General features: G+C 32.4%; 3 protein-coding genes and 1 long non-coding RNA gene across 10 annotated transcripts; 2 read left to right on the forward strand and 2 right to left on the reverse strand.

The window, feature by feature from the left end:
• The first annotated feature begins 102 nt into the window (after positions 1-102).
• On the forward strand, positions 103-12,695 carry LOC145740410 (sodium-independent sulfate anion transporter-like). 6 transcript variants are annotated; one of them, XM_081995964.1, is made up of 11 exons: positions 103-458; positions 6,625-6,681; positions 8,983-9,156; positions 10,325-10,534; positions 10,591-10,811; positions 10,870-11,047; positions 11,101-11,265; positions 11,325-11,474; positions 11,820-11,972; positions 12,033-12,340; positions 12,398-12,695. In XM_081995964.1, the coding sequence occupies exons 1-11, from the start codon at positions 425-427 to the stop codon at positions 12,566-12,568; spliced, it is 1,821 nt and encodes a 606-aa protein (XP_081852090.1). In that variant the 5' UTR covers positions 103-424; the 3' UTR covers positions 12,569-12,695. The 6 variants fall into 6 exon arrangements, with proteins under 6 accessions (XP_081852090.1, XP_081852094.1, XP_081852092.1 ...); XM_081995966.1 differs by lacking the exon at positions 103-458 and adding an exon at positions 3,337-3,476; XM_081995965.1 differs by lacking the exon at positions 103-458 and adding an exon at positions 5,782-5,931.
• On the reverse strand, positions 763-1,564 carry mRpL12 (mitochondrial ribosomal protein L12). The gene is made up of 2 exons (XM_081995989.1): positions 1,369-1,564; positions 763-1,309 (listed from the first exon to the last, which is right to left on the reverse strand). Exons 1-2 carry the CDS (start codon positions 1,431-1,433, stop codon positions 820-822), a joined length of 555 nt encoding a protein of 184 aa, XP_081852115.1. The 5' UTR covers positions 1,434-1,564; the 3' UTR covers positions 763-819.
• LOC145740429 (uncharacterized) lies at positions 7,551-8,966 on the reverse strand. Its single transcript, XR_014181425.1, has 2 exons — positions 8,004-8,966; positions 7,551-7,929 (listed from the first exon to the last, which is right to left on the reverse strand). It is a non-coding gene; the product is annotated as an uncharacterized LOC145740429 (long non-coding RNA).
• A 2,071-nt stretch (positions 12,696-14,766) lies between the features above and the next one.
• LOC145740412 (sodium-independent sulfate anion transporter-like) lies at positions 14,767-20,671 on the forward strand. Of its 2 annotated transcripts, none has more exons than XM_081995970.1 (11): positions 14,767-14,908; positions 14,986-15,165; positions 15,224-15,433; positions 16,384-16,604; positions 16,720-16,897; positions 17,918-18,082; positions 18,138-18,287; positions 18,341-18,493; positions 18,549-18,856; positions 18,908-19,058; positions 20,498-20,671. In XM_081995970.1, exons 1-11 carry the CDS (start codon positions 14,887-14,889, stop codon positions 20,560-20,562), a joined length of 1,803 nt encoding a protein of 600 aa, XP_081852096.1. In that variant the 5' UTR covers positions 14,767-14,886; the 3' UTR covers positions 20,563-20,671. The 2 variants fall into 2 exon arrangements, with proteins under 2 accessions (XP_081852096.1, XP_081852098.1); XM_081995972.1 differs by having other exon boundaries at positions 14,773-14,908; positions 14,989-15,165.
• Positions 20,672-20,907: the final 236 nt, after the last annotated feature.

Consider the following 20,907-nt stretch of genomic DNA (forward strand, 5'->3'; position numbering starts at 1 on the left):
TTCCTAATAAAATTACATTTGCAATGGTTATAAGTATGTCATAAATGGCACTAATGGACCACCTGATATACAGAGTTAGATTTTTTGAATAAAACACAATAACGTGAACAAGTTTATTAGTAGAGCAAAATTTTGTTATTGGGATGCCGGTAAACACGATTCACCAAGTTATGAAGAACTATGTGATGATGTTGATGTTACAGTTGGTTGTTGGTTTTACAGAAAGTGTTTGGCTTTTTTATTTTTATGCATGTTGAAATGTTGATTTTATTACATTATCAGATTAGACTCAATCTGTTTTCAAACGAAGAATAATAATTAGAAACACTTTTACAAGCAGAACATAACAGTTTGTTTTTCCTTGAGTTAAGTTAATAGTATAAAAAATACTGGCTGCTGAATGGTGTGATAGTGTACTATAATAATGGAAAGACTTTTATTCCAAAATGCTGCAATTGGTAAGTAATGTTTGGATTTGTAATCTATCTAGTATTTTGTAAAATTTTGTCCACAAAGTCAACCACCAGCTGTTTTTTTAAGGTTATGTTAAATTTTGAATTTTGACCTTATTTCATTATCCTAAATATTTTAAGGTTTTCATTTTCCCTTTAAAACTATAATAGGAAATATGAATTAACCTACACATTAGGACAATAAAAACTTTAAAATTGTTGCCCCACTAAATAAACATTGCATAACTAAATAATACTGTTATTTTGTAATTATCAACCAAACAAGATATTTAAATTAAACAAAGACAAGTAATTTTAACTGTATAATTACAAAAAAAACTTAATCCTACCCAAATACAATATTCTCTTATGAAATCTCTACACTTCCACCAACTTTCTCAATAGCTTCCTTCAATTTGTCAGCCTCATCTTTAGGTAAATCAGCCTTGACAACAGCAGGAGCACTCTCTACAAACTTCTTAGCCTGCACTAAGTTCATTCCCTCCATTAAATTCTTAATTTCCTTGATCAAAGCAACTTTCTGCTTTTCATCAAATTTCATTAGTTTTACTGTGAAAGCTGTTTGAACTTTAGCGGGTGCAGCTGCTTCTTCATCATCAGCTGGGGCACCAGCTGCCACAAAGCCACCAACAGGGAAAGCTGGAGCGTCAGGAAGGTTGAGTCGTTTTTTCAATACTGCACTTAGTTCAGATACTTCAATAAGGTTAAGCTGGGAGATTTGAGTGGCTAATTGGTCAATTTTTGCTGAGACTGGTTTGTCTACACCACTAGGTGGGGGTATAGTGAGATTTTCTACAGCGGCGGCTTGTGCTTCAGGGCTTCGCACTACCGGTATACTGAAAATGTTTACTTGTTAGATAATAGCAACAATAAAACCTGGGGACAACAGTCTAACCTTCTGTGAATATTCCGCCATTGTTTCAGGGCGGGTCTTGATAGTAACCTGGTCACACTTTGCATTATGATTAGTTTATTAAAAAACTAAATCTACTAGAGCTTGATTGTAAAATAAAAAAATATTTAATTTTTGGGGGACTAGTATTACTATTTTAAGGTTAGAATTTTAACGTGATGTCTGACATTTGCAAATTGCGATTGACAATTGACATTAGTATGAAGATCGACACTTGTTTTGTGGTAGAGATGAGTTAGTAGAGATGGGTCGAAGGAAAAAATCCATAAAAACATTGGGCACCCGTTTATGATAGATTTTAAATCCAAGTGGTGTTTTTCACCCACATAACCGTACTTTATAGTATGGTTAAATTATGCTTTTAGTGGTTTTTATCTCATTTCAGTTCCATCATTTAGCATACCTTTGTTTTTGCTGTTCTGAGTTGAATTACATTCAAAACTGATAAATCTTATGTAAGAAATAGTAGCCGCATTCGTTTTCAAGCTCCATGGAGCGAGCACAGCGTTTTTGACGTCACGATTTGGCCAATTGTCAAATTACGTCATTGTGACGTCAAAAAAGCGTGAAAACGAATCCGGCCTATAATACATTCCGAACACTCTGTGGACGTCGTTTGTTTCAGTTTTTGCCAAGTGTTTCTAAGGTTGAACAAAGACAAAGCCATATTCAGAGCGCTCCTATGACGTAGGTAATTTGAAAAAACAAAATTTTTATTATGACGTCATTAATCAGCAGTTTTACACTACAAATTTTTGTTTAAAACATGTCTTCAATAGTGATTTCTGTGTGGTTATTGGTTATTGTGCAAACATTTATTGGGCGCCATTTTCTTGATTGTCAAATTTTAAAATTTTGAAAAATTGGACCTCATTAATTTACCAATATCAAAGGTTTATACAGAATGAGAATTCTTTGGTAATTTCTTAAATAAAGTCGACCAAAGAATGAGTTCTTTTTACATTATACTCTCATTATTCTCAGAAAAAAAAGTTGTCCTCTGAAATTGATATATGATATACAGGGTTTTGCTCCCCAAATAGGACTATACAGGGTGTCGAAAAACTTGTGCCATGGTATAATTATATTTTTTACCCTATATATTGCATGTTTGGCTAGTTCTATAAGAAATATTGATTGAATGAATAATAACACATCTATAATAAAAATTGAGAATTGGTATGTTCAAAAATCCGATCATATTTTCGATGGATATGCATATTTTCTATCATAATTTTTTGTGAACTATGTTAAAATGTTTTGTTTTCTTCTGGTAAAAAGAATTCTTGAATTTTTTTTTAACCAATTGGCAAAAATTTGCTTTAAATTGACTATTGGAAACTTAAGCAAAGTTGAGATTTGAATGTGGGAGATTAGGTTGGTTGTACTGACCCAACTTAGGGTGTTCTACACCAAGAATAATTATTATAAATTGCAAAAAATTTGCAGGTAAAATCTTTAATTTTTTTACGTTGCATACATAGAAAACATATTAATATAAATATACGAGTATACTTAAATTTATTCTTTATCCTTCTTCTCTCTGTATGTAATCAATATTGCGACAATTTAGATATTCCACATTTTCTCCAACAATGATTCAATTCTTTTCTTTCTTTAGCCAAACATTTTGTTCCAAAATTGACATATTTTATAAAAAAAATTTGACCTGTTATTAACCCACTCGATATAAAAAGATCCATTCGACACAGTGAAAGTGATCAACCTTCGGATCGTCTTCATCAATCACTGTAATTAGCATTCTTTCATGTGATTCAACTTAATTTGGTATTTTCCTAAATAACCTTAAGTTCTGGTCAATTGCTCTAGACATTAAACACTTGCATAAATATCTAAGTAAACAAATTTTAAAACTATGGTTCGGTAGTGGTTTCATGATAATGCACTAGGCTTTATGACTTACATAATATAATGACTGAAAATAAAGAAACGTGTTTTACTGCATTTTAATTTTGCTTGTGGTGTGGTTTTTAACATAAGTGATGAGTTTAGTTCGTATAGTTGGCGGTGAAAGTGCTATATTATCTAAAGACATTCGATTCTATCCCTAATGACTGGATTAACTGATAGTAAGTAGTTTTTGTCTTGTTATTGAAAGTCTTCAGAATATTGTTCAGAAAGAAAAGTCTTGTAATTAGATGCTTCATCAGCCAAAAACCAAATTATTTATTTTTCTTTTAAACTCTGGGTCGTTTACATGGTTTTTTTAGTGAGTGTGGGTGTGCAACAGAGCCTTCTTTCTAGAAGAGGTCGGTGAGAATCTTTTGAGTTCCTCCAACGGTTCCGCCGAAAACACAACTATTGTTGCATAGAAGTGGGCTTTGAGGGTTTTCCTCCAACCTCTATAGAAGGGCCTGTACTTTGTGACGCACCCACACTCACCCCAAGGCCCAAACGCCAGACCAGTTTCCGAACGTGTTTCATACATACTACACAGGCATTATAGGGTGGGAAAGGATTTTTCCTACTCGGGTGCGGTAAAGTGGCACTTATCAGCACTGATTTGAGTGTTCACTCCGCTTGAAAATATCACTTTCCGCACTTGTTAGATTAATAACTATTTCGAAAAATTTTAAAAACACGTCAAGATTGTCAGGGAGACCTATTTTGACGAGGGGTAGACCGCCGATTTTTTGCATCCCAAAATGCCTTTTTGTATACAAAATACCTTGAAATGCCTTTAAAATACCTCACAATGCTTCATTATTGCTCAAAATGCTTCATAGTAATAAAAAAACTGCCTAAAATGCCTCACATTACTTTGAAATACCTCAAAATGCCTTTAAATTATTTAAACTGCATCAGAATGCCTTCAAATGTTTACCTACACATTTGTGGCATTGTTAAATTTAGTTATAAGGCTCGTGGTATTGAGACCATGATATACCTTGATGAAATACACCCTTAAAATTTTTTTTTGGTCACGTGGCAGTCTTTAGGTCAGATTGCTTAAGGAGCATGTCTGCTTTTACAATTTGTACATGACATTTTGACATTTTTCTTGTCAAAATCTCATAAGAATTAATGTAAAATTGTAAGAACTACGTCACGTGACTTTGATAATTCAATTTTTGAGCTTCCAACACTGTAACGACTAGTTAGTAATAGTTGGACAGTTGTAAAAACTTAAATTGCAAAATCCACGTCACGGACTTGGATAATTCAATTTTTGAGCTTGCAACACTGTAAAGACTAGTTGACATTGTCAAAGACAGTCACGTGACCATCAAAACGTAGTTTAAACTTTGGAAAATTGATAAATAAAATGTAGACAGTTGTAAAAACTTAAATTGCAAAATACACGTCACGTGACTTGGATAATTCAATTTTTGAGCTTACAACACTGTAAAGACCAGTTGACATTGTCAAAAACAGTCACGTGACCTTCAAAATGCACTTTAAATTTTGGAAAATTGATAAATAAAATTTGGACAGTTGTAAAAACTTAAATTGCAAAGTACACGTCACGTGACGTTGATAATGCAATTTTGAGCTTGCACCACTGTAAAGGCCGGTCAAAATATGTCAAAATTAATCACTTGACCGTTAAAATGTGGTTTAAACTTTAAAAACTTGGTAAATAAAATTTAGACTATTTTAGACAGTTGTGCACATCACGTGACTTTGATTATGCAATTTTAGAGCTTCCAACACTGTAAAGTCCAGTTGACCTGTTAACCTGTCAAAAACAGTCACGTGACCTTAAAAATGTAGTTTAAATGTTGAAAAATTGGTAAACTACGAGTATCACACAGAATGTGTGACAAAAAATGCTTAAAACTTTAAAACTTACACAGACTGCACAGAGTATTCTGAATGTTTTCAAACGGGTTTCTCCACCTTTTTCCACAAGGTGAAAGCTGCAAAAATGGAATTTTGATAAAAAGGTGAAATATATTGGGTCTAATAAGAAAAACGAAAAAATTGAAAAAAAAAATCGATTAAGTAATACAGCCGAACATGAGCTTTACAAGTTACATTTAAAGCGTTTTTCAATTAAAACCGTACAAGCCCCAATAAATAAAAATGGTTGAAATATTGCTGGAAAATCATATTTGCTTTCAATACTATAATAAAGAGTTATGCGAGCGATAATAAAAAATTAGGAAATTTGTGAATCACTAGATAATCTGTTCAAAAATCATAAATCCTTTGATTGAAAATATGTTGTTATGCTTTTTGAAAACGACCGCTCTGCTACACGGTAGTGCGTGAAATGAAATATTTTGAGTAATAAATTAATAAAAATCTTTAATACTAAATCATGTTCATTAAAATGTTATGACATTACTTCCGCTCAAGGCTAAAATAATAAATTACTAAACCTAGATAATGTGGCTAAATTATAAAAGATTTTTTTGGTTAAGATATGGAATCATTAGGTATCAGATTTGTCGTTGTTAACTATATTAGCAAGGAGCTCACGTTGTTGAAAACTTTTTTTCATTGAGGCAAAATGATGTGAAGTAGTGTAGTGCAATGGTTGTTAGTGTTAACTCAAAATGAGGAAAAGAGTTGGAAATGGTACTTGTTATTAGATGTAGCCTGCATTTTTAATGATCCACATTTAAAAATAATATTAATTCATCCACTTTGATTTAGTTAAACTAGTTTTGAAAATTATTCACCCTGATTTTAAAAATAATTTCGTTTGTATCAGAAGTATTGTAAGTTGTTGTTGTTGTTTGTTTTCGATGATTGTCGATATTTCAAAATTTTCTGAAATTTTGCATAGGAAGGTTTTAAATTGTGGCTAATCAAATGCTAAATTTTAGTTGAATATTGAATTTTCCGGAAATCTCTGAACACCTTTCAGGTAGATCATTTCGTTCAAGTTAACTGCTTTCACAAAGAAAAATAATGAAAATTTCCAATCCACTTAATGTTTCACCTAAAATAATTAGTCATTTTAACTTACCTGACTACTTGTCTACTAATTTTGTGTATCAGAAAGGCAAAGACTGGAAATTTAAATATTCTCTGGTATATATGTCTTTCGTTTTCTGGAAGGCTATAGCAGGCGAACGGTTGAAGATAGAGCAAAACATGTTTCTTTTTATTTATTATCTTACTTTTTTGAGATCTAGGTTATCATGATATTTTAAAAATGTTTACAAAAACAATATTTAAAAATTTTTGAAAATAACGCCCTAAGATAGTTCTCAAAAAAGTAAGATAGGCACATGACCGTTTTGCTCTCAATGACGTTTTTTTCAGAGCCTCAATCTCAAGCAATTGATGTCGGAGATACACCCTCATCTATTTCTTCTTTGGGTAAGTTTTATTAATTCAGTTTTGAAAAATTGTACAGAGAAAAGTGTGTGTTATACCTAACCTACGACGTACTTGTATCGTCGTTAAATACATTATTATTATCTTTTTAACAAAAATACGAAAATACAAACCCATCATCCAAATTCAATTGCACCGGTATACTTTGACAGTGTTTTTTGATTCATACAAGGCACATAAAGTATCACGTATACTACTAATAATATAAATATAACGATTAAATTTTCCTCTTAGAACAATCGATACTTAAACTAAAGAAAAGTGAACATTCAGTGTTTTTTATGTGAATATCAATTCGCCATGTGTTTCGGGTTCAACAATTGATAAAATTTCTTTCCCCTTAAAGTGTCTTATCGGTCTGTACTAGCAATAGGCTCTACAACAATGCAGTCGTTATAGATACGTACAGTGCAATTATCGAAATGCAATTATCACTTTAGAATGCAATTATCGCTGTCATTCTGGTGAAAATGCACTGCTCATATGGGACATTTAACACATGAGGGAAATATTCGCTGTAATTTTCGATAACACCCCTTCTCATATGGGAGATTTAACATGTAGCGTGGTGTTATCAATTTGTGTTATCGCTGTAAGTTTTCGATAACACCTCTCCTCATATGGGAGATTTTACATATGAGGGAAATATTCAGTACAATAATATTGTCTGATTTTCTTTGTACTGTCTTGTATACAGTGCGAGTTTTTAAATATGATGAAATTATTATTTCTCTATCATCAATAGCTTTTTATGTGAGTTAAAAGAGTTGTGATTTTATGTAATGAACAATAGATTTCTGCAAAGCGAGTTGCGTTATGAAGGTGAGTTACATAAAATAAAAGTTTCCAAACATGTTTCATAAATACTTTAGTCTAATTCATCTATGGAAGTAGTAAAATGAATAAACAAACTGGAAATAACTAAAATCAAACTTTATAATATTACATCTTACGTAAGGTTTCACAAACTGTAATTTTTATGTTATTTAAGTTCGTAAATTTTTTTATTTCTTCTTGAAAATATACAGGGAGCTCAAGATATTTAACTAAATCCCTTTTTACGTTCTAAGACTATCTTAACTTATACCATTACTTTCATAATACTGGTGTTATGTTTGGTACAGTTAGCTTCAATTTTTTCTTATCCAGAATGGTAATTAATTATACACTGGTATGTTTGCCCAACGTACTCATATATATTTGCAGAATACACCAGTCGTGTGCACCCAGCTTAAAAGATAACATAAAACAATGATAAATAACAAATAGCATCGTTTATACTACGTTTACACTACTCTACTTACTTATCAGCATTACAGATTTACAAACTTATTATACAAAGTAAATAACATAGTTGTTAGGTGGACATAAATAATGTATGATTTTAACCAGGAATTAAAAAATTCACTGTGTGATAAAACAGGTTTTTTTAAACCATTAAGCTATATTGCTGATGCTTTTTGCACACACAAATATTGACCTCCATTTGCACCGCCGTACTTATGTTAAGATTAGACTGTGACAATATAGGTGGAAAAAGTCATAGTTTGAAGCAGACTTACCTTAAACTTGGTTTAAAGTACGACAGTGTGAATGTAGTTAAATATGTTAACAGAAACGTCATATTTCTAAATATGGTTATTTTTACTCTCTTATTATTTACCCTTCATAATTATTTTAACCAGTTTAATTGCACGTACGTTGTAATTTTAACGTAATTTAAAATTACAGATTATACATGCAATTTTAAATTAGTTTGTGGTTATTATCCAAAAGCGTCAATGTTCGTATGGTCTGTCCCCATATGTCTAGAACTGAGTTTCTTCGGAACATTTAAGTCTCAAAAGCTGATGAATTTTAGGATTTTTAGACGCTGAAGATGGCTTTTTAGTCGAAACCAGTCCGGCAAAAGGATAAATAAATTAAAAATTGTTTTTGAAACCGAAAATGTCCGGTCAAAATGCGCTGTTTCCCTTCCAGGGCGACGATTTCAGTTGATCAAATCATTTATAAGTTATAACAAATTTGTATCATTTTTTTTTTCTTAAACAGATTGTTCTTTATACTGAATTTCGTTGAAATTTAAATTGCCCCAATTTAAACTTTCTCGTATCTCTTATAGTTTCTGAAATCTAAATCAAATTGAGGACACTCAATTTGATTTAACCGAAAAGACATAAATAACAATCTCCCGCCACTTTAAACTACTACGTTATTGTACTATTTTTTGCTTGTTTTCCAATTAGGTAGTGAATTTCTTGTTTATTAAGTTTTCTTTTTCAGATAATGGACCTCCTACAAGACGTACTGCCTGGAAGCAAATGTTGCATCGAAGACTCCCAATTACCGCTTGGTTACCATTGTACACATGGCCATTTTTCTTTCAAGATCTTTTAGCCGGTGTTACAGTTGCCCTTACGGAAATACCTCAAGGAATTGCCTACGCTATAGTAGCAGGTAATAAACGTATACTGTACTGTGTATGTAGTATATTTGTTGATATATTTAAGAGTTAATAATTTGCCATATTTTGGCATAATACCGAGTATTTTGTTAGAGACAAAGAGCAAGAAGTGGAATTCTTCTTCTTCTTCAAGTGTCTATTCGTTCCGAATATTGGCGATCATCCTGGATGTGATAACATTGTTCACGGCTGCTTTAAATAGCTCGGAAGTAGTTTTTGAGAACCATGCTGTTAAGATTTTAAACCATGATATCCTCCTTCTTCTGGTCTTCTGTCATAAACTTTCCCTTGGAGAACTGACTGTAAAAGGTGATATTTGCTTTCGTTCGTCATAATATGTCCGAGGTATACAAGCTTTCTTCTCTTGATGGTGTTTCTTACTTTCAAGTCCTTCCTCATTTTCACCATCACTGTCCTGTTGGTCACTCTGTCCACCCAGGATATTCTCAGTATCCCGACAAACAAGAGAATCTTGATTCCATTTTTTTGTTAAATATTTTTATGTCGATTGACCGATAAAATCCTTCAATCTGTTTTGTAATATTGATCAGGTCTATGATCAGCGTAATTTCAAAGTAAAACCATAGAACAAATAATAGACTAATTTATATTTATTCTGTGGTTAAACGTAGAAACCATTAAAATTAACGAAACAAAGGTTATTCATAATCGTGGCATAAATTAATATCTTAATTTGTGTTTCATTTTTATGCAAGTTTAGACTTCTCAACATTCTAACTAAACATTAAGAACCTTGGATGGAAGAACCTTACTGGATTAAAATAAAAAAAGTGCATGTATACTGTCAACCAGATCGAAGATCATTGGGTCGTCTACTATATTGGAATATTAAATCATAAACTTTATACAGTTTATGCCTTATAATGTGCTATTAAGTTTTTCAATATTAATAAATCGTCAGTATTTTTATAAGAGGCTTAAATAGAATGTTAAAATGAGCCTGGCACGATTCCCCGTGACGCAATTAGAGACTCTTCAATTTTGTGTAACTCAGACTTATAGTTTAAAATGTCAAATCTTCTTTCAGCAACTTAAACACATTAATAATTGTTATGTAGTATGTAAAGAAATCACTTTTTTCCTATTTATTAACATACGCGCTAATTTTGTTCCAATAATTGTAATGAGTGTTTTTTTCAGGATTACCATCACAATATGGTTTATACAGTGGCTTAATGGATGGTTTGATGTACTTTTTCTTCGGAGGTTGTAAGGACATAAACGTAGGCCCTACAGCAATTCTGGCGCTGTTTGTGCAGCCCTTTGTGACGACCATGGGTCCTGCTGGGGCTGTTCTCATGACTTTTATTTCAGGGACGTTGATATTTATCGCCGGAATTCTACATTTAGGTACTACCTTTGTACTGTCTTAATGCAATGGTATAATGGTGATTTTTGTTTATTAGGATTTTTGGTCGAATTTTTCTCTGTCCCTGTCATATCAGGTTTCACAACTGCGGCAGCCCTAAGCATAGCATCTTCACAGCTCAAATCGTTGCTCGGTATATCCGGATCGGCTAATCAGTTTCTGGATGCGTGGAAAGCGTTTTTTAAGAACATTAAAGAGACAAGTTTATGGGATTCTGTCCTAGGATTTGTGTCGGTTATCGTACTTTTCGGATTTCGGGTAAGATCCACCATCAATAACACGTCCTAGAATGCTTCATGTTTATTGGTTTGGGCAGGAAATCAGGAGGTGGGGTTCTATGACCGATAAACCAGAATGGTCCCGAAAACGAAACGTTATAGGCAGGTTTATTTTCCTGTTGAGTCTTGCTGGAAATGCTTTAGTGGTTATAGCAGGAGCTACTGTGGGCTACGTAACAGAACGCTACTACAACGCTACTCCTGTCACTCTTACAGGTTCAACAAATTCAAAGTATACTTTTTGAGTGACCGTAAAATATGATTTGTAGGGGAGGTTGAGGGTGGTTGGCCACCATTGGGTTGGCCCCCATTCGGGACAACATACAATGGAACTGTATTTACTTTTACTGATATGTTGTCCAATTACGGTACATCGATAGCTTTCGTTCCTTTAGTAGCTTTTCTGGAACATATTGCTATAGTAAAAGCTTTCAGTAAGTTTTTAACTCTAAATCAACTACTCTATTAATTAAAACCCTTTTTAATACATCAGCGAAAGGAAAAATTATTGATGCTACTCAAGAGCTAATCGCTCTTGGTTTGGGCAATATAATGGGTTCCCTTGTAAGTTCAATGCCTGTTACTGGATCTTTTACTAGGACAGCTGTTAATAACGCTTCTGGTGCTAAAACTACCACATCAAGTAAGTTACCAGGAATACCATTTCCCAGCAGGTGTGCAAAGTTAAGTTGGATTTATTTAAGTTTAAGAGTGTAGAGAAAGATTTTTTAGAACAGCTTCTGGCAACCATTCCTAGAGATTTTATTAGGATTTCTGTTTTCAGTCAGTCACACACGTTTTTTGTATAAAAAATGTCCAATAAGCAAAAAATGTTTCAAATTGAACAACAAAAATTCAAATATAGCATACACATTGTGCTCTAATTTGGTGTAGAAAAAACAGGATTGTAAAGGTCAAAATAACGTTAATTTAATTAAAGCACTTTGTGCACATTTTTTTATAACATAATTATCATTCTATTTTACAGCTTTAATTACTAGTCTGCTCCTTCTTTTGGCTCTGGGCGTCCTGACAGGTTCCTTCAAATACATACCCAAATCAACCTTAGCGGCAGTTGTAATGGTGGCCATGTATTACCTATGTGAATTTAGCATCATACCCTTAATGTGGAGGACCAAACGTATGAACCCAAGTTTTGACCACTTAAGCACACTGTAATAACAAAATTTACATTTTTTAGGATTGGATTTGATCCCTTACTTTGCTACCTTATTGTGTGGCTTATTCTTAAGTCTGGAATATGGCATAATCATTGGAATCGCCAGCAATTTGGTGTTTGTACTGTACGAAAGTGCCCGACCGAAACTTTACATCGAAAAAGTTACTGTACAAGACTGTTTAGTATATTTGATACGACCGAAAGGTAGTTTGTATTTTCCGTCGGCCGAACATCTCAGGGAAGAAGTTATCAAAAATTGTACCGTAAAAAACAGTATTGTGGTTCTAGATGGAGAGTTTGTTAGGACTGTAGATGGAACCGTTGCCAAAGTGGGTTCTTAAATATCAGTGTGTTTGATGCTTTGTAACAATGTGTATTTTTTTCAGAGCTTTACGCATTTGTTGGACGATTTAGATTTCCGGAACCAAAGATTGGTGCTTTGGAACTTCAGCCAGAGTGTAAAAGATATTTGTAGTGGTGGCAACGAACTTAGTGATAAATATTTTAAAAATGGAGAGTTAGAAGTTGTTATTGAAAGTGTAAATGTTTTAAAGTAGGGACAGGGGTTCTCTGATGTACAAAATCCACTTTTTATATGCTTTTACAACTATACTAACATTATATCTGTTTCCATACTCGATATAGTCAAGTCCTGTTTTTTTAATAAAATGTTTTTCTTGATTATTTTGTTGTGGAGAAATTTCTTGATAATAGATATTGGTAATTATTCCAGGTCACCAAAAAAGTTAATTGAATAGGTCCAAGGAAGAAACAGTTTTAAGAAAATCTATACTGTAGCAGGTAACAATAGTATATTATACATAATATAGTGTGGAAAGTAGTTTATTACCGCATAACTCGTTACACTCTACATAGATAGGTTTGTTCAATGATTATAAAAAAGAAAAGAGGGCAGAGCTCTCCTTTAGATGGCAGAAGTCACTAGAAGGTGGCAGAAACTTTTTAAAAATGGCAGAAGATACTTGGAGGTGGCAGACGACACTTCAAGGTAGCAGAAGACACTTAACAGCGGCAGAAAGTACTTGGAGGTGCCAGCAACGGCTTAAAGGTGACAGAAGACACTGGAAAGTGGCAGAACTCACTTAATTGAAAGAGACAGAAGACACATGAAGGTGGCAGAATTCACTTGAAAGTAGCAGAGGACACCTAAATGTGTCAGAAACCATTTCAAGGCGACAGAAGTCTTGAAAGTGGGATGCCACTTACGAAGTTTGTCGCCAACTTTGTTTAGCTCATGGATTTTTTATGGTTTTCAGTTTTTACCACTGGATTCCTATGTATCATTTTGAAATTTCCATACCTGTTTCTTATGTTAACGTTGTAAAAAACAAATAAACGCTGCAGTATTAGAAATCATTATGAAATAATTGATTGATTGCACTGAAGTACTGATTATTCTAGACTTTTTGTTATAGTATTACTTGAATAGATTTTGGAGTAGGTACATATTAAACTGTGTACAATTCATTATTCAATTCGTGTGAAAATAACAGCACTAAAGTATCCTTTTATAACGATGAGCAGCCAACTTTTTTTTCTTTATTGTAAATGTGTACTTACTAAATATGAATATTATCTTTATTGTACAATTAGGATACCTTAAATGTGATAATATGTGGTTAAATAAAAATAATTTTTAGACTTTACAGTTTGCACACAGGTTGCAATTAGATTTACCAGTTTTACAAGGAAATTTAACTTCCAAGTGTTCTAAAAAGCCACGTTGTCCAGGATTAAATGCTTATTCTTCCTGAAGTTTCTTCACATCAAAAAATATAATTTCGGAAAACTAATGTCATTTTGGTTCATGTTTGCTCTGTTAGCAGCTTCTGACAAGGGAACCCTTAAAAAGTTTTTTTTAAAGATTTTCACGGTTTTGAAACATTTTGACATGTATGTTATGATGCTATTTTTATCAAAAAACTAGACTTTTGAACATTTTTTTTAAATTAATTTATTATTAATATACTACATTTACTTTTCTTACTATATTTTTTTAATAACCATTGCTTCAAACATTTGTCTGTTATATATCTCTGCTATCCTTCCAAATATTGAAAATTCCAATAATTAATGATCATTATCCCAATAACGATAACATTTAGAGAAAAACTGGACGGAACAAAAATTGTCTAAACTTAGCAACATTTTGGCTCTTGAATAAAAATCGTAAAAGTTGTTGAACGAAAATATTTTAGATGCTTTTTAAATGGCCATACTAGTTTTTTTGTACTTGTGATGCATCATTTCAGAATCTTCAGACAAATTACCACATTCAGATTAATGAGCAACCAAACATTTTAAGTAAGACTAGATATTTACTTTGTTAATGAATTTATTCCATTTATATATATAATTTTTCAAAATTAATTCTGATTGCTAACTAGAAATACTTTTTGCAATCCCTCACTTTTTTCAAGGTTCAATAAAACGTATATTGCATTTATATCGAACTGACTTGATTATATGACTTTATCAATCTTGAATTTTAATCACAATTATTAATTTGACGCAGGAAAAATCTACTTAATAAAAGTTCACAAAATTCAGTCTACGAGGTCAAGAAGGGCATATGCCTTTCAGTTCGATATATTTTGCATTTAGATTTATCTTGTTGCCTTAAGTAAACAAAACGAAAGTTTATTTAAGATTTAGTATAAAAGGATTCTTAAGTTTTGTCTCTGGGTATCTAATATATTAGTATCGTTGTAAAGAAAATAAAAATTATTATCTAAAGATAAAATTGATGAGCATTGAATTTTGGTTAGTTTTAAGAGGCGCTAGTCTGGCGAAGCTTAATTGCGTTTTGTCAGTATTCACTGAAGTGGGTCATTCACTTTTGTAGCTGAAAATAATGGGTGTCCAAGAAGTAAAAGGTAAGTCATACACGCTGCTAATTTGATATATTATACTGTTGGAATACTAAACCTAAAATAAAAAAAAATGGGTCTAGAAGATTGGCTTTCAACAAAAAGTGCCACCCCATCCTGGAACGATCGAATCAAAAATCGACTACCCATTACCAAATGGATCACCTCTTACACAATATCACTTTTTTGCCAAGATCTTCTAGCAGGATTTACGGTTGGTCTCACTGAAATTCCACAGGCCATAGCATATGCTAGCATAGCAGGTTTTCAATCAATAATTTCCCAAAAAAAACTAATGAATACTAATTTAAATTTTTGAAGGTTTACCATCTGAGTATGGTTTATACAGTTGCATTATGGGTGGAACGATATACGTTTTATTAGGAGGGTGTAAGGATGTTAACATGGGTCCCACCGCCATTATGGCTTTGCTGGTACAAAATAAAGTGGCCATTTTAGGGCCTAATGGAGCAGTATTGATTAGTTTTATTTCTGGAATGTTAATTTTTATTACCGGCTTATTGCATTTAGGTTTGTGAAATATATACAAGATCGCACAATAATAGTGTGACAAAGTTCCATATTGTTGTTAAACAATCTTTATAAGAAGTAAGAGCTAAAGAGAGTCGGTTAAATGGGCAAACTTTTGGAGAATTTTATGTGAAACTTATTAACAATTTCGAATAAATTGAATTATCTCTCTCCGTCTGTCCTAAGCTGCATTTATTAGTAGAATAGAGTTTGTATTCTAAAATTGTAATCAAAATGGCACCAAATTATTCAAATGAGGAAAAATTACTCGTAGAAACAAAATTTGCGAAAACTGGACCTCTGTATCTTTAAAATTATACGAGATTTTGCAATTTAGTGAAAACAACAAAATTTATGTTTAATAAAGGGTGCCCTGAGTAAGAGTTCAACTATTCTCTGTTAAGTCATTTGACACTTATTCACATAACGTCATTAACATTATCAAATGGTTCTGTTCTGATTTATTTGATGAGATAACAGAAAATAAATGACATTTTATAATTGCTCCTTTACACCGTAGCAATATAATAAGTAAGATAAAAATGTTTTGTTTCTGCCATGTTATATTTTGTATGCAAAACTAAAAACAAATTCAGGTACAGAAAAAGAAACAAAGAATCCAGATACGCAAAATAATATACAGGGTGTTTAATTAAACCAAAAAACCCTGTAGTATAGAGTAGTCTAAAGTATGTTAATGTTGTAGACTAAAAATGATGGTAATCAACTTTAATAGAATGGTTTTTCTTTGAAGAAGACACAACTTTGTTGCACTATTGCGTTACCCTGTAGATTGTCCTTTACACCAACAAGGACAGTTTTTAATTCAGTTTAGCTTGAATGTGTCATTTTGCATCTTATAAGTCACAGTCAAAGTTCAACTGACCTTAATTAAACTAGTCTTGTTGGTCTTAGGTTGTTTTAGATTATTGTTCAGCAAATGTTTTCAGGTTTTTTAGTGGATTTTTTTTCAATTCCTGTTATAACAGGATTTACTATAGCTGCAGCTCTTAACATAGCCTTTACCCAGCTAAAGTCACTATTAGGGGTGCCTGGACCAGCTAATGAGTTTCTCGAAACTTTAGAGTCGGTTGTTAGAAATATAAAAGAGGTTCGAGTTTGGGACTTTGTTTTGGGAGTGGTGAGCATGGTGGTTGTCATAATTTTTAGGGTAAATATCACATTTTGTTTAACAGTGTATAAGTTCAAATTTGGAAAATTACGTTAATAGAAAGTGACAATAGCTGACTGAAGTAAATTAATTTCATATAAGTTATTTTTTTAAGGAATTGCGAAAATATGGTTCATTAAAATCTAAGCCGAATTGGTCCCCAACCCGAAATGCAATAGGAAAATCCATATTTCTCGTTAGTCTAGCTGGCAATGCCATAGTTGTGATAACTGGTGGTACTGTTGGTTATGTGGCAAAACAATACTACAATGCTACTCCTGTCGTAATAACTGGTAAGTTTTGATAATGATTGTTTAAAAAATATTAAAGAACTAATACAGGCCTGAAATACTTTTGCTGAGGCAAACAGCTAATATTTTGCCTCTTAAAATGCTGAATATCAAAAGTGAAACTTAAAACTGGAAAATAGTATCTTAAGGAGAAAAAATAAGGGATTTTTGACTACTTTTGAAAATGCCTCATAACCAAGCAAGCTAATAGGCCTTAGAAAATATGAAAGGAATTAAAACAAACCAGTTTTATAAGTACTATATGAAAAAAATTTCGGTCCTAATTTGTAATCAATAAAAGCGAATATTTTTCTGGATTTTTCAATTTTGTGATAAAAAAAATTGAAATTACAATGAAAAAGGTAAATATTATTAAATGTGTAACAAATTCTCAGTCTTCTGGTTCAAATTGTTTTTAAAATAATATAAAAATAGTCTAAATATCAACTAACTGTTGACACCTTTGATATCTTATCATTCTAATCGACTAAATTTGGCAAGTACATCAGGTCAACATTTACGTATTGTAACTTATAGTATAGTAAATTTAAGTGTTTCAGATTAAAAACAAATATTCAATACACATAAACTATTTAATGTCAACAACTTTGTGTCATCTCAAAAAGATTGATGTAATCTTGACCACACACGCGAAATCAATTTTATTACAATAAGTGTGTGGTATTTTCCAGAAATTTTACTTTTTTCCGTTTTATCAGCTGCATTAATCCAGATTGAGTGAATTTGATGATGAGTATGGATTCCTTTTATTAATTTTTTTAAAAGCTGTGCACAAGAAAATACAATTGAGTAACGAAATAAGTAACACTAGTAACGAAGGGAAAACAGGCTGATTTGTACAAAATTTGAATGTTACTTTTCAGTTACTTGTTCAGTCTTTACTGCTTTCTGTATCTTGAAGATGACCAAAGTCACCAAATTTAATTAATTATTGCTTTTTAGAGCAAGTGAAAAATTCTCATTCATGTTGCAGTTTTTACTCCACACAATTAAATATTTTAGGGGATGTACAGGGAGGTTTCCCATCAGTTGGTCTTCCACCTTTCAGCTCAACGTTGAATGATACCAGTTTCACGTTTATTGACATGTTGAGCGTGTATGGAAGTTCTCTAGCATTTTGCCCTTTGATAGCTTTTCTAGAACATATTGCGATAGTTAAAGCATTCAGTATGTAATACCACTGACAATGCAAATATTTTGGACTTAAAGCGTTTTGTTGCAGCTAAAGGTAAAATGGTAGATGCCACCCAAGAATTGCTAGCTCTTGGTGCGAGCAATATGGCCGGGTCATTTTTCCGTTCAATGCCTATAACTGGATCATTTTCGAGAAGTGCTATCAATAACGCTTCTGGGGCCAAAACTACTGTTTCAGGTAAAATTCGTATTGTCTGGAAGTCAAATGTCACATAAAGTTTGATCTTCCAGGCTTGATAACCAGCTTAATGGTCCTCATAGCTCTAATTCTTCTCACTGGAATGTTTAAGTATGTTCCTAAATCTACTCTAGCTGCCGTGATAATAGTGGCTATGTACTACCTATGCGATTTCCAAGTAATTGGGTCTATGTGGAGAACAAAAAGTTTGAGTAACCAAAATTAATTTGGCACCAGCACATCAAGATGTTTCTTTTGTAGAATTGGATCTGATCCCTTTTGGTGCTACTTTAATATTCTCCCTGGTGCTTAGTTTGGAATATGGAATTATCATCGGCATAGCTATCAACTTAACTTTTATATTGTTTGAAAGTGCCAGACCTAAACTATATTTTGAACGAATTCTACTAGATCGTCACGTTGTTTACATGGTACGACCAAAATCAAGTTTGTACTTCCCTTCAGCCGAATATGTGAGACAGGAAATTTTAAGGGTGTGTTGTGAAGAAAAAAGCACTGTAGTTATTGATGGGGAATTTGTTACTACTGTTGATGGAACTCAATCCAAGGTAAATCATAAACTAAGATCGGTTTTAAAAAAATCAATGATGGAGTTGTAGAACTTTGCGCATTTGCTTGATGACTTGGAATTCAGGAGTCAGAGATTGCTGTTTTGGAATTTCAATTCTGCAGTTACGGATATTTGCACTGGAGATACAAGAAAGTTGATTGAACACTTCAAAAGTGGAGAATTCGACTTAGTTATTCAAGGTATCTATTTCATTAAAAGAATTTGCAAGGGAAAGTAGGATGACGTTGCAACAAAGCAAATTTGCAGTGTTGCTATAACGTAGAAAAGTAAAATGGTATGTGTGGAAAATGCTTCTTCTTTCATGGATTTAATATTGTTCTTTACTTAACCAGTGCGGAAAGTAAAAATTTTACGACTGCAGTTTCAATGTGTTAGAAACAAAAATTTGTTCTACTACCGTTATAAGTAGATTCTAGTCACTGATAATTTAAAAGATGCGTCAGAGTGAGTTATGTAAAAAGGGTCTGTTCGCAGAGACGTTTCCAAGAGAAAATCAAAGAAATCTCAGCTATCATTGGTTGAAGGCTCACGTGACTATGACACTTGTTGATATCGGGCCAATGGCTGAGCATATCTCTCTAACTACTAGTTTGGAATTCTCTCCATGAACAGACCCAATAATAACGTGGTTAGGAAGTTATACGGTCGGAACCACACGAGAAATTTGGATTTGTAATTTAAGTTCTGTTTTGTTTAGAGTCTTTTTATTCGTATTTGTTTTGCATTTTAAAAATATCAAAGTTTTATATTTTTTATAATTTCATAATTTTTGATAGTCTTGTTGACGTATTATTATGAAATTATCATTATCAATTCATTGAATGATGACTCTTTCAGTCTAATCCAAATTAATTGTTAACATAACACGGTACCAACTTACTTTCTGCTCTTAAGTGAGAACAAACTATTTAGTTGTGACGTCATCCTAACTTTTGTTTGTTTGTTTTAGTACAGTGTGTGTAAAATACTCGGCAAACCTGAATTATTTCGAAAAATATATGAAAAACCCCAATTATTGTGAGTTACAATAGATGGCACTGAAAAGAAGATTAAGTTTTTTTCTTATGGGATATGTTTCAATGACATTTTCTGCAATCTGTCATCTGATCAGATTTTCATGTAACTTAAATAGAAATAATTTGGCAGCTATTTAACTATTACAGAAAACTATATGCTTTTCATAGTATCACATGCTTATCGATAATAATTCTTAACTCTAACTGATTTTTAGCCTCGTTTTGACATTAGTTAGTAGTGTCAATACTTTTGCACACAATATCTCGTACAGAAAAAGTATAATTCTTAATCACAGTGGGTAATTCGTGATTGGTCAATAAAAAGCAGCAAGCTGAAAGCTCACGTTTTGCTCGTGTAAACATTTCGACTTTTACTCGGCTTATAATAAGAGGTTTTGGAGATACCCAAAGTTGGCATTCTAAAACTGTGAAACAATTGTCCAAATATTTAGTGTCAATAGCAAAACCTACAGTCTTAATAACGAAATCCTATATATTTGTCGAAACTTGTACATAAAGTGAATCTTTCGGAAGCCATTTTTTGTTTGTCGAATTTTTTACATACAGTATATGTATTTAGTTAACATTTCTTATGATTTCAGGTTACTGTAAACGTTTGTCGTTATTGCCAGTGTCAGAAATAAATAAAAATGGATTTTGTAGCTAAACAAGTAGTTGCAGTAGTTTATTTGTCACCTCTCCAGAAACTCCAAAGTGAAGACTGTCAATTTATTATGTATTATTAATGATCTACAAATAAATCTACTATACAATAATGAAGTGCAATTTATTATCAGTCGTCTCAAGTATCCAAAAATTAGTGGGCTACTTATTATTACTTATCAAGATTATTACGTAGGTTCTTTATAGGAATTTTTCCAACAGTAATAATTTGTACACGTAAATTGGTTCAGTCCGAAAGTATTTATCTACCATCTCAATTGAAAGCACTTGCATTTTACCCGGTAGTCATGTTGTCAACACTCCAAAACATTTCCAAAAAAATGCATTA

Source organism: Ips typographus, linkage group LG1 (genome assembly GCF_016097725.1).
Source record: "Ips typographus isolate SLU linkage group LG1, UJ_Ityp_2.0, whole genome shotgun sequence".
In the NCBI taxonomy this organism is placed as follows: Eukaryota; Metazoa; Arthropoda; class Insecta; order Coleoptera; family Curculionidae; genus Ips; species Ips typographus.